General features: G+C 40.7%; 1 protein-coding gene across 1 annotated transcript in view; it reads left to right on the top strand.

The window, feature by feature from the left end:
- The window catches only part of SPHKAP (SPHK1 interactor, AKAP domain containing), a 138040-nt gene extending 124570 nt beyond the window's left edge, over positions 1-13470 (top strand). Inside the window, exon 12 of the mRNA XM_055574472.1 lies at positions 13148-13470. Within this exon, the coding sequence (XP_055430447.1) occupies positions 13148-13291 (144 nt within the window). The 3' untranslated portion in view covers positions 13292-13470. The remainder of the gene's footprint in view (positions 1-13147) is intronic.
- Positions 13471-15350: the final 1880 nt, after the last annotated feature.

The raw sequence follows: 15350 nt of genomic DNA, 5'->3' as shown, positions 1-15350 counted from the left end.
GCTTTGTGTTTTTATCCCTGCTTGAAACTGAGTAAATGTTCAGTTGGCCCATTTGAATGTTTTTGTTATTGCCTTTTCACCTTAGAATTTTGCTTAGAACTTTGAGGCCTTCCACCTGCATAAATGTGATCATGACAACTCTTTGACTGGCAGTTTGTCTCTACTAGTTGGGGATGATGAGAAAGTAAATTGAGGAGATGGAATATTTTCAGAGTCTGTTATCTTTAGGTGTGTTTCCTTGCTCTTGAATTGACCTTTTCCTATGTTCATTTAAATTAAAAGTAGAAAAGCAAAGATTTGATAATACTAGACCAAAGTGAGGTCACACTGATAATTAAAACAAACTGGCATGGTGTCAAAGAGAAGGCATTTTTAATTCCTTATGAAACATATTTGCATTGGATGGATTTTCTCATTATTATTCTCCACCTACCAAAAATATAAAGCTAAGGAATAGATCTTTGGCCAACGTCAAAATTAATAGCAACTGTCACTCTAATTCCTATTCTCTAAGACCAATCACTTACTATTATAGAATATCAATTATTAAGGTTAAAACAAGAATTCAACTGCCAATGACTTCCCAGGTGGCTCCGTAGTAAAGAATCTGCCTACCTCGGTAGTAAATCTCAGTAGCAAAGGATGCAGGAGATGCAAGAGACATGGATTCCATCCCTAGGTCAGGAAGGTCCCCTGGAGAAGGGAATGGAAACCCAGTCCAGTATTCTTGCCTGGACAGAGAAGCCTAGCAGACTATGGTCCAGGGGGTCACAGAGAACTGGATATGACTGAACTATTGATCATGCACACCAATGTTTTCAAGCTCAATTTCCATAATTTAAAGGTATACTTTTAAAATAATTAAAAATAATGTTGCTATATTGGTTTTCTATTTCTGTGTTACAAATTTACTAACTTAAAACAGCAACACCCAGGTCTGTCTGTTGTTAGACGTTTGGGTGAATTCCATTCTCTCTACTGAGGGACTTACAAGGCAGAAATCAACTTGCCATCCTGGCTTGGCACTTATCTGGAAGCCACAGAGAAAAATAAGCTTCCACACTTGTTAGGGTTGTTGTCCTGACTCGGTTCCTTGGGGTTGTAGGACTGAAGTCCCATTTCCTTGCTGAAGTCCACTCTCAGCTTCTAGAAGTTGTACAATTTCCTGTCATGTGGTCCCTTTGTGCCCTCATGCCGTTAGTTTCCATTACTTCTTCTGCACTAGCCACAGAAAACTCTGCTTTTAATGGGTTCATTCAATCAAATTACACAGATTAAGTTCACCAGATAGTCCCCCTTTTGATTAACTCAAAAGTAACTGAAGAATCCCATTTTCCATTTAAGATATGCCCTAATAAGGGCATTAATTATCTCATCCTACTCATGGTACTGAGGATTAGGGCAGAAAATTTGGGGAGCTAATTTAGGATACTGCCTATCATTACCACTGTGCATTTTTTTAATGTCTTATTGTTATAAAGTATTTCCACATACTCATTATACTTGGTTCTCAACAACCCTGTGAGAAGAGCAGAATGGATATTATCATTCCTTTTATACTGATGAACAAGTAAGGACTCAGAGAGGTTGGTCCATGAGAGTCCTCAGATAGTGATGGCTGAGCCTGGTCCTAGAACCTCACTATCTCTACATATACTTCTCGATAGTTTATCTCTCTCAAGTTAAATTGCCTTGAAGTTACAATCTAGATTTTCTTAAAAGGTGTAACTGCATTTTAATTTTTATTGCCAAAATCTAGCATCTTGAAACATCCTGAGATGTGAGGTCCTTTACTCTCTGGCTCAGGCTTAGGTACATGGTAGTTAGAATAGCATCTCTCTCTCTCTCTTTCTCTCTGTCTCTGTCTCCCCAGACAATGGACTTGGCTACTGGAAAAATTGAGAAGACTTAGTTTATTTTCCATACACTCATCCACTTTGGCTTCTCTTTCTAGCCAGTGATTCGTGTTTCTGTTTATGCCTAGGACTGCCTACAGTTCTATCTTCTCTGAATCTAGATGCTACCCCATACTTGGCACACCTTTATTTTCAAGGTGATGAGTGGTTCACTATACTACTGCTAAGTTGCTTCAGTTGTGTCCGACTCTGTGCAACCCCATAGACGGCAGCCCACCAGGCTCCCCTGTCCCTGTGATTCTCCAGGCAAGAATACTGGAGTGGGTTGCTGTACTGGTTCACTATAAATTCTCCTCCCACCTTACCATCCAGCCAGCCAGTGCAAAGGGTGCAGTGATAGAGTGCTTCCGTGTTGCCCCCTCCCTCCTGCCACACATAATGCCAAGACCGCCTGCCAGGGGGAGGAGAACAAAGACATTTTTAGCCAGAGTTCTTGGTTTTCTGGAAAAATGAAAGGCAGGTTGGTTTTAGTTTTATCCCCAGCCTCTTCCTGCATAAAAGCATTGCATAGTGTATTTTAGATGATTTCTTAATGAAACAGATTTTTATGTTATTGTTCAGTTGCTCTGGGTCCAGCTCTTTGGGACCCTGTGGGGTGCAGCATGCTAGGCTCCTCTGTCTTCTACTATCTCCCAGAGTTTGCTCACATGCATATCCCGTTGATTTTTATACAGTCCACCATTTTGAAGAAACAGCGTAACACTCTATGTGAATACATGTCTAATAAGTTTTTGTTTAGATGAAAGGACAAGAAATATGTCGCTAACACCTTAATTATGTAAACAATGCTTTGACATGATATTTATTTCTCCCCAGTGATTTTCAGTTATCAAAGGGGATACCTGTCTTTGCTTATAACAATTTTTCTGTAAAAATAAATGTTCCATTAGTATGTCAAGATACATTAAATGATATTTCAGTCCTGTCTAGCATCATCTCAAGGGACTTACTTCTAAGTAATATAATTTTAGAGGGCTGAATCATCTTATTTTTCTGAGTCAGTTAAAATTCTCTACGGGTAATGGCTTCTCCATAAAAGGGCACTGCCTCTGCCCAGTTCTGTGACAGAACTGGTGAAATAAAGCAAACCCTTATGTAGAATTTTGATATCCTGTCTTTTATTTGGAGCCCTCATTCTGACTGTTTTTTAATTAGTCAGGAAGTTAAGTGGCCATTTTCAAGTGGTGTGAAAGAGAGACTATGGCTTCCCACCAAGGAGGCTGTGCCACTTGAAAGCAGCAGTGTCTCATTAGCTCCTCATCAGCTTGGAAAAGGTGAAAGAAGTGTCTCTGTTAAGTTCAGCAATCAAAAGGCCAAGGAGAAAAGGAAAGATATACCCATCTGAATGCAGAGTTCCAAAGAACAGCAAGGAGAGATAAGAAAGCCTTCCTCAGTGATCAGTGCAAAAAAATAGAGGAAAACAATAGAATGAGAAAGACTAGAGATCTCTTCAAGAAAATTAGAGATACCAAGGGAACAGTTCATGCAAAGGTGGGCACAGTAAAGGACAGAAATGATATGGACCTAACAGAAACAGAAGATATTAAGAAGAGTATTAAGAAGAGGTGGCAAGAATACACAGAAGAACTATACAAAAGGGATCTTGATGACCCAGATAACCACGATGGTGTGATCACTCACCTAGAGCCAGACATCCTGAAGTGAAAAGTCAAGTGGACCTTAGGAAGCATCACTATGAACAAAGCTAGTGGAGGTGATGGAATTCCAGCTGAGTTATTTCAAATCCCCAAAGACGATTCTGTTAAAGTGCTGCACTCAATATGTCAGCAAATTTGGAAAACTCAGCAGTGGCCACAGGACTGAAAAAGGTCAGTTTTCATTCCAATCCCAAACAAGGTCAATGCCAAAGAATGTTCAAACACCACACAATTCCACTCATCTCACATGCTAGCAAAGTAAAGCTCAAAATTCTCTAAGCTAGGCTTCAATAGTATGTGAACCAGGAACTTCCAGATTTTCAAGCTGGATTTAGAAAAGGCAGAGAAACCAGAGATCAAATTGTCAACATCCATTGGATCATAGAAAAAGCAAAAGAATTCCAGAAAAACATCTACTTCTTCTTCATTGACTATGCTAAAAACCTTTGACTGTGTGGCTCACAACTGTGGAAAGTTCTGTGGAACTGTGGAAAGTTCTTAGAGAGATGGGAATACCAGACCACCTTACCTGCCTCCTGAGAAACCTGTATGCAGGTTAAGAAGCACCAGTTAGAACCGGACGTGAAACAACAAACTGATTCCAAATTGGGAAAGGAGTACATCAAGGCTGTATATTGTCACCTCCTTATTTAACTTATAATGCCATCATGAGTAATGGCAGGCTGGATGAAGCACAAGCCAGAATCAAAATTGCCAGGAGAAATATCAATAACCTCAGATATGCACATGACACCACCCTTACGGCAGAAAGTGAAGAAGAACTAAAGAGCCTTTTGATGAAGGTGAAAGTGGAGAGTGAAAACTCCGGCTAAAATCTCAACATTCAAAAAACTAAGATCATGGCATCTGGTCCCATCACTTCCTAGCAAATAGATGGGGAAACAATGGAAACAGCAAGAGACTTTATTTTCTTATGCTCCAAAATCACTGCAGATGGTGACTGCAACCATGATATTAAAAGACAGTAGCTCCTTGGAATAAAATCTTTGACAAACCAAGGCAGAGTATTAAGAATTAGAGACATTACTTTGCCAACAAAGGTCCATCTAGTCAAGGCTATGGTTTTTCCAATAGTCATGTATGGATGTGAGAGTTAGACCATAAAGAAAGCTGAGCACTGAAGAATTGATGCTTTTGACCTGTGGTGTTGGAGAAAACTCTTGAGAATCCCTTGGACTGCAAGAAAATCAAACCAGTCAATCCTAAAGGAAATCAGTCCTGAATATTCATTGGAAGGACTGATGCTGAAGCTGAAACTTCAATACTTTGGCCACCTCATGCTAAGAGCCGACGCATTGGATAAGACCCTGTTGCTGGGGAAGATTGAAGGCAGGAGGAGAAGGGGATGACAGAGGGTGAGATGGTTGGATGGCATCACTGACTCGATGGACATGATTTTGAGCAAGTTCCGGGAGATGTCATGATTGAGTACAGAAGCATCTCATCTGTCCCATCACTGCCTGTGAACTTGGCCTTGGAGTGGAAGGACACCTAATATCAGCTTATAACTACCTGCAGTCTTATTTCAATTCAAAAGATGAATTCCAAACATTCTGGGTCCCTAATGTCCTGTCACTCCTCTCCAGTAAATGACACCTTTATTCTCAGGCTTTCTCTTTTAGTGTTCCATCTAATTATTAAAATGCTAGGTGCATTTGAACATCATCCATGCAGGACATTCATCAAAAGTTTATCGAATATGTACAGCATGCCAACGTTGTTCTAGGCTCTGGAGACACAGGGAACAAAAGAGGCAAGATGTTCTACCCTTTGGGAGTTCATATTCCAGGTTAAGAAGGGCCCAGGGCAGGGAGAGGGTAAACCAAAGGAGGCTCAGCTTGTAAAGACCAAACTTGAAATGTAATGGGAGCATATTCTGAATAAGGAAAAATGAGAAACACACTGAAACAGTACTTTCTGCCCTGCAAACCATGAGCCAAATGCAAAGAGTCACCTGGGACACTAACTTATAACTCACATCTTAGGCCCCTTCTTGGAGCTTCCTTTCTAAGAGTGGGGCCTAGAGATATGCATTTTTAACTTATTTGTTCAAGTATGATGATTCTGATGAACACTAAAGTTTGAGACTCCCTTCCATAAGAAATGGGCTTTCCAGGTGGCTCTAGTGGTAAAGAAGCTACCTGCCAATGCAAGAAACAATAAGAGATGTGGGTTCGATCCTCAGATTGGGAAGATCCCCTGGAGAAGAGCATAGAAACCCGTTGCAGTATTCTTGCCTGGAAAATCCCATGGACGGCGGAGCCTGGAGGGCTCTAGTTCATGGAGTCACGAAGAGTCAGACATGACTGAGAAACTAACACTTCCATAAGAAATATCTTGAAGGAGTGACAGGATTTGAGGTGGCTTTTAAGTATGCTAAATTCCAAAGGAAAGTTTGCTGAGAATCATGGCACTTGAAAATCTAAAATACAGTTTATAAATTTAATTCACAGTGACCTTGACATCAGTTAAATTTAATCTACTTAATTCATGGAAGGGGAAAAATCATGAGAGCCATTTTTTTAAAAAAGGATATCAATTAACTAATTGTTCTGCTTTGTGGAGGCAATGTATTATTGTTCTGCAGCTCTTTACTTCTGTTTAAATTCAATAATCGGGGAGCCGGAATGAGCTGATGACTGGCCTCATAGTAAATCAGTTGCCTTCCTCATCATTAAGCTCATTTGGGGAATTACATCCTTCTCTTGAGGGCAGTGAATAGAACAGAACGTCCTAAGAGGAAACATGTATACCTGCCTTCCTAGGAATGTGGGTGTCAGAAGAAGACTCGCTTCTCCTTTAATGTCTTACTCTTTTCCACAAGCAAAGTAGAGGAAAGAGAATGAGAGAGAAAATATTGATGTCATTTACTATTAAGTTAACTTTCCCCAAAATACTACACTTAAAGTTTCAGTTTTGAAAACAGTACCTGACAAAGGAAAAATAAAGAATTAAATATTGTCTTAGTCAGCTCAAGCTGCTCTAATAAAATAACATGCTGCTGCTGCTAAGTCACTTCAGTCGTGTCCAACTCTGTGCGACCCCATAGACTGCAGCCCACCAGAATCCTCGTCCCTGGGATTCTCCAGGCAAAAACACTGGAGTGGGTTGCCATTTCCTTCTCCAATGCATGAAAGTGAAAAGTGAAAGTGAAGTCACTCAATCATGTCCGACTCCCAGCAACCCCATGGACTGCAGCCTACCAGGCTCCTCCGTCCGTGGGATTTTCCAGGCAAGAGTACTGGAGTGGGGTGCCATTGTCTTCTAATAAAATAACATAGACAGTGGCTTAAACAGCAGACATTTATTTCTTAGAGTTCTAGAGGTTAGAAAGTCTGAGGTCAAAGTGCCAGTAGGTGCATTTCCTGATGAGGGACAGCTTCCTTTCTGTGCTGTCACATGGCAGAGAGCCAGCTCTGGTATCTCTTCATCTTCTCAGAAGGGCATGAGTTCCATCCTGGGAGCCCCATCCCCATGACCCGGGGGATGCTTTTATGGCCCGATGCTCGAGCCAATCAAATCAAACTCTTCTCTTGGGATGAACCAGGCTTTGGGGTTTTCTCAAGATCCCTGGGGAGTCCCAGGGTACAGCCAAGGCTGAGAATCTCGACTCCTACAGGCCATAGTTGCGGGAGCAATATAAAGACCAGCTCACTTGTGCTTAATGAAATGGACCGCCTTGGAACAAAAGAAGGTAGCTGCTTTCAGAAATCTGCATTGAGTGTTTCCCAAAAAATCTAAACAATTTGCAACAACTCCCATAGGTTCCTTTTGATCCCTGGATCAGGGAAATCTCCTGGAGAAGGAAATGGCAACCCACTTCAGTATTCTTGCCTGGAAAATCCCATGGACAAATGAGCCTGAGGGGCTACAGTTCATGGGGTCACCAAGAGTCAGACACAACTTAGCAACTAAACAACAACAACCCATAGATCCCACCATATGATTTTATAAACAAGTAATCTAATTGAGTAAATGCACCTGAGAATATAAAAGGTACCTACCATGTGATACTTTCCTTCCAACAGGTCAACAACATACCATCGGCAGGATGTAAATTCTTCTAGCTTCCTAAAACAAAACATTTGCTCAAGGAAATGGCAACTATGATACATAGGAAGGGAACCTAATTGTTATTAATTGTGCAATGATAGGAAATGAAAATTTTTTATTTTTGTCAGTTTTTCTTTTGAAAGAAAAACTCAGATCCCTGACATCCTAAAGCTGATTACCAAGTCCATAGCATGGACAGACAAAGTGAAAGATATAGGGAAAGATATAGGGACAGCTGCTAAATAGAATGCAGTTTTTAAAGACTGTAATAATGAACTGGAGGTGTCCTTTTCTGGTTTATTTACAATCTTAGCTTCATTTTTGTCTAGAATTTTTTTTTAATAAAGGAAGAAAAGAAAGTGTAAGACCTTCCTTACTCATCAACCCCACCGATGTTTCAAGGTCTTAATGTCTGAGACGAAGCCATCACAGACTAAGAGCATGCTATATTTAGTGGGACCAGATCATTTTTAAAAATCGCTTTATTGGGATGTGCTTAGCCGCTCAGTCATGTCTAACTCTGCGACCCCGTGGACTGTAGCCTACCAGGCTCTTCTGTCCATGGGAAGAGGATTCTCCAGGCAGGAATACTGGAGTGGGTTGCCATTTCCTTCTCCAATTTATTGGGATATCAACCTGACTTTAGAAGTCATGAGACAGATTCTAGCATGTGGCCATTTTACAAAGTACTGATAGAGTAGCCTAGCTGGTAGGACATTTTGACAATTTGGGGTCAGTTCACAACATCCTGTGGTCATCATCACAGACCGCAGTGGGAGACCCTGCTTCAGCCCAAGATAGATGGAAAGTAGCTAATATTGGAAAGTAGCTAATACCTTCCAGAAAGGTCTGAAGCAGACAGCCTTCTGGGAAGAGTTTAGCCAATATTGATATCTGCTCTGTAATTTTCATTCTCTCCCAGAGCAATGACTCAGAGATTAAAGTTGGGAATAAGATGGTGGCCCAGAAAACTAGAGTGTACAGAAAGAAAAAAAAAAGTGCCTAGACTAAGTTTATATTTCTGTGTACTTTATACTGCATCTTTATAAAACATGCTAAAGAAGAGAAAACACCCTCAAGGGATAAGTCTGGTCTAAGACCGCTGATGACCCTGAAGGAAAATCTTGACGAGAAGTCGATGAATTATTAATATGAGCCTCTCCCAGTGAGACCTCAGAAACTTGATGTTCAAACCTTCTGCACTGGGAGCACCTTTCTCCAGTAAGAGCTGGAAAAGTCTGATTAACAAAATCATGCAAAGACATCCTAGCTTTTCTCCCCTTTTTCCTGAGGCTGCATATTTTTGCCACCTAGTCCAATAGAAAAACATGCATGCCTGGGATCTTTCATACACACGAACATACAAGTAATAGCTCACAAAATTATTTTTATGCAGCTCCATGAATTTACTAATAACCACCTAGAGTGTTCCTCTTTCTGATGGTATTTGTGTTCTGAGCAAAGTCTTAACCTAAAGGATTTAAGTTCTCTAAAATTTCAGGAGTCTAACAGACAGCTCAACAGACTTGTGAGGGATACCGGACAACTAACAGTCTGAAATTCTGTCACTGAGCCTGTTGGAGCTGATTGGAGCTAACCTTCCAGGGCTGTTGTAATAATGACCAGTGAAGAGGGGTCCCGGGCACCCCACCTTCACAGCATGCATGCCCACTCCCAGTCACAGGTGATGAAACACCTGCCCCATGACCATCTCTGACTTTGCTCTTTGCCCACTACCAGGGCACCAGTTCAGGCTCTGCCTTTGCTTAGGTTCTCAGCCTTGACTCATTTTTTGGAGCATCCTATCAGTAGGGAATTATTGAGTAAGCAGCCCCAAGATGTGCCTGGTAATTTTTTAATGGTGTAAGTGCAAATATGTAAAACTCAAGGATGAATATTTATACAAGGTTCAGCTTCAGTGATTCTGGATGTCACTCCATATTTCAAGTAGTCTTATTATCATTTTGAATGCATTTGATATATTTGACTCACATTTGGGTGTTCCGCCTTCTGCAAATATTTATTGAGTCCCTAGTAGGTACAGGCACAAGATATTGGGTTGGCCAAACAGTTCATTCACGTTTTTTCCATAAGATGTTACCAATATTAAGTGATTAAGGACTTCCCTGGTTAACTTTCAGTGGTTAAGAATCCGCCTGCCAATGCAGGGGACATGGGTCCAATCCCTGGTCTGGGAAGATCCCACAGATTGCAGAGCAACAAATTTGGTACACCGTAACTACTGAGCCAGTGTCAGACTTTATTTTTTGGGCTCCAAAATCGCTGCAGATGGTGACTGCAGCCACAAAATTAAAAGACGCTTACTCCCTGGAAGGAAAGTTATGTCCAACCTAGATAGCATATTCAAAAGCAAAGACATTACTTTGTCAACAAAGGTTCGTCTAGTCAAGGCTATGGTTTTTCCAGTGGTCATGTATGGATGTGAGAGTTGGACTGTGACGAAGACTGAGCGCCGAAGAATTGATGCTTTTGAACTGTGGTGTTAGAGAAGACTCTTGAGAGTCCCTTGGACTGCAAGGAGATCCAACCAGTCCATTCTGAAGGAGATCAGTCCTGGGATTTCTTTGGAAGGAATGCTGCTAAAGCTGAAACTCCAGTACTTTGGCCACCTCATGCGAAGAGTTGACTCATTGGAAAAGACTGATGCTGACAGGGATTGGGGGCAGGAGAGAAGGGGATGACAGAGGATGAGATGGCTGGATGGCATCACCGACTCGATGGACGTGAGTCTGAGTGAACTCTGGGAGTTGGTGATGGACAGGGAGGCCTGGCGTGCTGCGATTCGTGGGGTCGCAAAGAGTCGGACACGACTGAGCGACTGAACTGGACTGAACTACTGAGCCTGTACTCTAGAGCCCGTGACCCTCAACAAGAGAAGCTATTGCAATGACAAGCCCTCTCACTACAACAGAGTAGCCCCTGCTTGCTTCAACTAGAGAAAGCCCACACGCAGCAACAAAGACCTGGTAAAGCAAAAAAAATAAAGGCAGGCCAGAGGTAGTTCAGATGGTGTCCTTTGGCAGGGAGATTACAGTCTATAATACTGTTGCCATCAGCTTCCCACTGGTCTCCCTTTTTGCATCTTCCTAAAACTCTTTGAGATGATGTTTATGTTTCCATGTATTAAAAGTTAAGCATTTTATTTTCCAGCCTAGAAAATTGCTTTATTCTGATTAAGCCAACACAAGGCGAATGAGTACAATAAAGCACTGATTTTTGTAACTGCAATAGCTGATGCTGTCACAGCAGCTGGAAGAAGAAACATAATTTAATAGTAGCTCTCTGGGAAACAACTTCCCAGTAATTGAAATGAATTAGCAAATTCAAACTGAAGGGGGTGGGGGAAGATCAGAAAAAATTAGCATTCCAATTTCTGGCTCATCTTCAAAGTCTGAGCAAATGTGAAATGAGCAGGGCAAAGAAATTCTAGAAGGAAACATTGAAGAAATAGTAACTAAAGCATATCTCTCATCTTTTTAAGAAATAGATTTTTCTTCCTCAATAAACGAGACTAGAGTCCCAACCTTTCCTTTATCCCAATGTTCCAAATAAATATTAATGTCTTATTATTCTACTTTGGAGAAGGAAATGGCAACCCACTCCAGTTTTCTTGCCTGGAAAATCCCATGGAGAGAGGAACCTGGCAGGCTACAGTCCTGCTAAGTCGCTTCAGCAGTGTCCGACTCCGTGCGACCCCATAGATGGCAGCCCACCAGGCTCCCCCATCCCTGGGATTCTCCAGGCAAGAACACTGGAGTGGGTTGCCATTTCCTTCTCCAATGCATGAAAGTGAAAAGTGAAAGTGAAGTCACTCAGTCATGTCTGACTCTTAGCGACCCCATGGACTGCAGCCTACCAGACTCCTCCATCCATGGGATTTTCCAGGCAAGAGTACTGGAGTGCGGTGCCATTGGCTTCTCCAAGGCTACAGTCCATGGGGTCGCAAAGAGTCGAACATGACTGTAGTGACTTAGCATATTCTCCTACCACCAAAAGGCATGGGCTACTGTAGCAAAAAGAGCTTTGGTCTGCAGTGTCAGAAGACCATGCATCCTGGGACTTCCCTGGTGGTTCAGTGGTTAAGACTTCGCTTTCCAATGCAGGGGGTGTGGGTTCCATCTCTGGTCAAGGGGCTAAGATCCCACATACCTTGTGATCAAAAAGACAAAATGTAGACAACAGAAGCAATATTATGACAAATTTGATAAAGACTTTTAAAATGATCCACATTAAAAAAAGAAGACCATCTTAATGCCAACTTTGCATCTCACAAACCCACAATTTTTCATCTTTAAATGCCTGCTTTGCAGCGTTGTTGACGGAATTAAATGAGATTACATGCTTGAAAGGTACTTCCTACAGGTTTTGGCTCTTAATAGTTGTTACTTTTCTTTATACATATCTGACTAAGGATTTTGAGAGGACTTCATGCTGAGCTTTAGGCTACAGTAGTTTCATGAAGGGGATCATCTGTAATGATTTTCCCATCTTCCAGTGCTCCAACTCAACCTGCAGTCAGACGCTTTCTAAGTTGTGGCCAATTGAAAATGATACAATTAGCCAGGTGCTGAGTCTAGGATGTTTCCTCAATCTTTCCTTTTCCTGTTCCAATGGAAAGACAGTGTCTCTTGAAACTTGGTGGAGGAGGGAACTTTTCAAAGTGGAATGAGGAACAAGTAAGTAAAACTACCCAAAAGTTTGTTGTTCAGTCGCTAAAGTCATGCCCTACTCTTTGTGAGCCCATGAACTGCAGCACGCTAGGCTTTCCTTTCATTCACTATCTCCTGGAGTTTGCTCAGATTCATATTCACTAAGTCAATGATGATATCTAACCATCTCATCCTCTGTCGCCCCCTTCTCCTCCTGTCCTCAGGCGTTCCCAGCATCAGGGTCTTTTCCAATGAGTTGGCTTTTCACATCAGGTGGCCGAAGTATTGTCCTGGAGCTTCAACATCAGTCCTTCCAATGAATATTCAGAGTTGATTTCCTTTAGGATTCACTGGTTTGATCTCCTTGCTGTCCAAGGGACTCTCAAGAGTCTTCTCCAGCACCCAAAATTTTAATACAATTTATCTGGCCTAAATGGTACATCCTATGAAAGATTGTGTATCGCACTGATAGAAGGGACTGGGAACCATGCTATACAGAACCATTAGACAGAGTCTAACCCAGAGAAAGGTGGATCTGAGGGAACTCTTCAAATACCTAAAAGATAAGATGTTGAAAGAAGAATTCCATGTAGACTCTCAAAATTGGTGGATGGCAACTGCTGTGAGGAAAATCTCAGTTCAGTTGAAAGAACCCTCTAATAATCTGGACTGTCTACAAAGAAAATAGACTGTCCTGAAATATAGTTCCCTTCCACTAGAGGTATTCAAAAATAGCCTGGAGAGCCATTGGCTCTGGTAGAATGGTTGAATGAGATGACTTTGAGGATCCTCTGTGATATGTGAGTCCTAACTCTGTGCTTTTCTCTAGTTTCTAGATGTCGTGCGGCTGGTCCATCAGAAGTCCTGGAAGGTGGGGGATATCTTCCATGCAGTGGTTCAGTACTGCAAGATACATGAGGAACGGAGGGATGGGACCCCGAGTCTCTTTGACTGGCTCTTGGAACTGGGCTAAGGCAGCAGTCTCCTGCAGAGTATCTCTTTCCTTCTTTCCAGCTTAGATTACAGTGGTTTGCTCTAAATGCTCTAAACTTTCTCAAAACATCACATCACATTATCAGAGCTAGGAAAAAATCTGCTCCTCAAGTCTGCTGCACATGGAATAAATCTGAAGGAAAGCAAAATATAGGTCTGTACAAATCAACACAACCTGTAGGTGAGTTTAAAAGAGCTTGTGTTAGAATGGCTGGAGAAACAGAAATTGTAATGGGCCCAAATGGAAAACTTCAGGCTAGGCCTAAACTCCAGGAGAGTTGCACTTGCATATGTTTAATAACATAAAATGTCATGTAATATCTCCAATTACATGAATCAACTGGAAACAACATCACTGGTCAAAATCATTTTATAAACTCTGCTATAATCTTTATTTTACTTTTTTGAGCAGATTAAAGGGTCTATCAGCCCAGGTAAATATTTAAGATATGGGTGAGAAATTTCCAAAATTTTGATATAAAAGCTTTTCAGTTTTAGACCATTTTCAGTGGATATTAACAGAGATGCAAGGATATATCAGTGTTGCCTATAAAGGTGATTTCATTTGTTCACTCTAGCCCACTGATAAATATTTCATATCTCCCCAGCAATGTCTTGAGTTCCCAGCTAATGAAAAGACTCTTGGTGTTCAGCTGAGAGAGAGAAAGGTGGAAGATTGTCTTATTTCCATCTGTTTATTACATGAGTGACATGGTTACAGAACTCTTACCCTATGGGAAAGCTTTCCTACTAAAGAGAGTCTTTGGAGAGAAAATCTCCTTGTATATTAAATTATATAAAGTATAAACTTTCATTTTTATTGTAAATTATGAAGAGACTATCATAAATAATATATCAAGTTAGCCTTAGAGGTTCATAAAATATGAAGAGATTATTGTTTTAAGTTGTATATTGACACTTGAGCCCTATGATTTCATTATAAACACGTTGGTACCCGTATGGCAGACTTGCTAGTCAGATGACATTTATAATGATGGATGCAAGGTTTGACATATCCAGTTAGGATCATATACTTCCTAATTTAAGGATATTGGCATTTAATTTCAGAAAAAGAAACTATTGTCACATTGAAGTATTTTAAAAACAGAGATTTACTTTTTTGAAAAATAAAGGTATTTAACTTCTCCCTAATAGGTCTTTTTCCCTTTCAGCTAAATGAGCTAGACTGGCTTTTATTTTCTTGATCAAAGAAAGTGTTTATTAAAGATTTCCTGAAATACTATGCTTTTACACTATTTTTAAGATTGTCAAGTAATTTTAAATGTGAACAAAGTCCCACTCCATCCATACCAGCTTTCTGTGTCATCCATGTTGACAAGAAATTGAAATTTCTTGAAATGTCAACAAACTTTATTGGGAGTCATCCTCCCTACCACCCACCCCCCAGAATCCTTTCCAGGACTCATTAGGCATTTATTATAGAAATATAGTCCATATTTGGGTTATATATTTAATTGACATGTGATACAAATACCAAACTTGAACATTTATCCATCCTCTCAAAGTGAAAGTTCTTTGTGATACTAGATGGAAAAGGATATGTTTATTTTTTAAACAACCCCAGAAGATTGTAATATTCTGTGTAGACTTCTGTTGTGCTCGAATGTTTACTTATCCTACAAAGCACAAATACTGAATTATAACCATGTGATGAAATATATGTTGTATCTAAAGTTGCAAACTAATCAATAAATTTTTGTTGCCAACTGGTTGATCATTTTTTTCTCCCAGAGCTTAAGTGCCTCATAGGAAAAGTAGTCACAGTGTGATTGGATGAAGGTAGATTTATCTCTTATACAACTTCACTGTCCCACTTTCAATTTTTGAATAAGCAGATATTCTTTGGCTAAATTGTTGGGATCAGTAGTATTTACATAAATCTGCACTTCTCAGTCTTAGCACCACTCTCAGGTAAGGCTGGATAATTCTTTGTTGTGGAGGGCGGGGATACTGTCCTTCATGTTGTCGAATGTTTAGTAGCGCCCCCTCTCCCAACTTCTACCTGTAGATGTCAGTGA

Source organism: Bubalus kerabau, chromosome 3, assembly GCF_029407905.1.
Source record: "Bubalus kerabau isolate K-KA32 ecotype Philippines breed swamp buffalo chromosome 3, PCC_UOA_SB_1v2, whole genome shotgun sequence".
NCBI lineage: Eukaryota > Metazoa > Chordata > Mammalia > Artiodactyla > Bovidae > Bubalus > Bubalus kerabau.
This window is presented reverse-complemented; position numbering and strand designations above follow the sequence as displayed.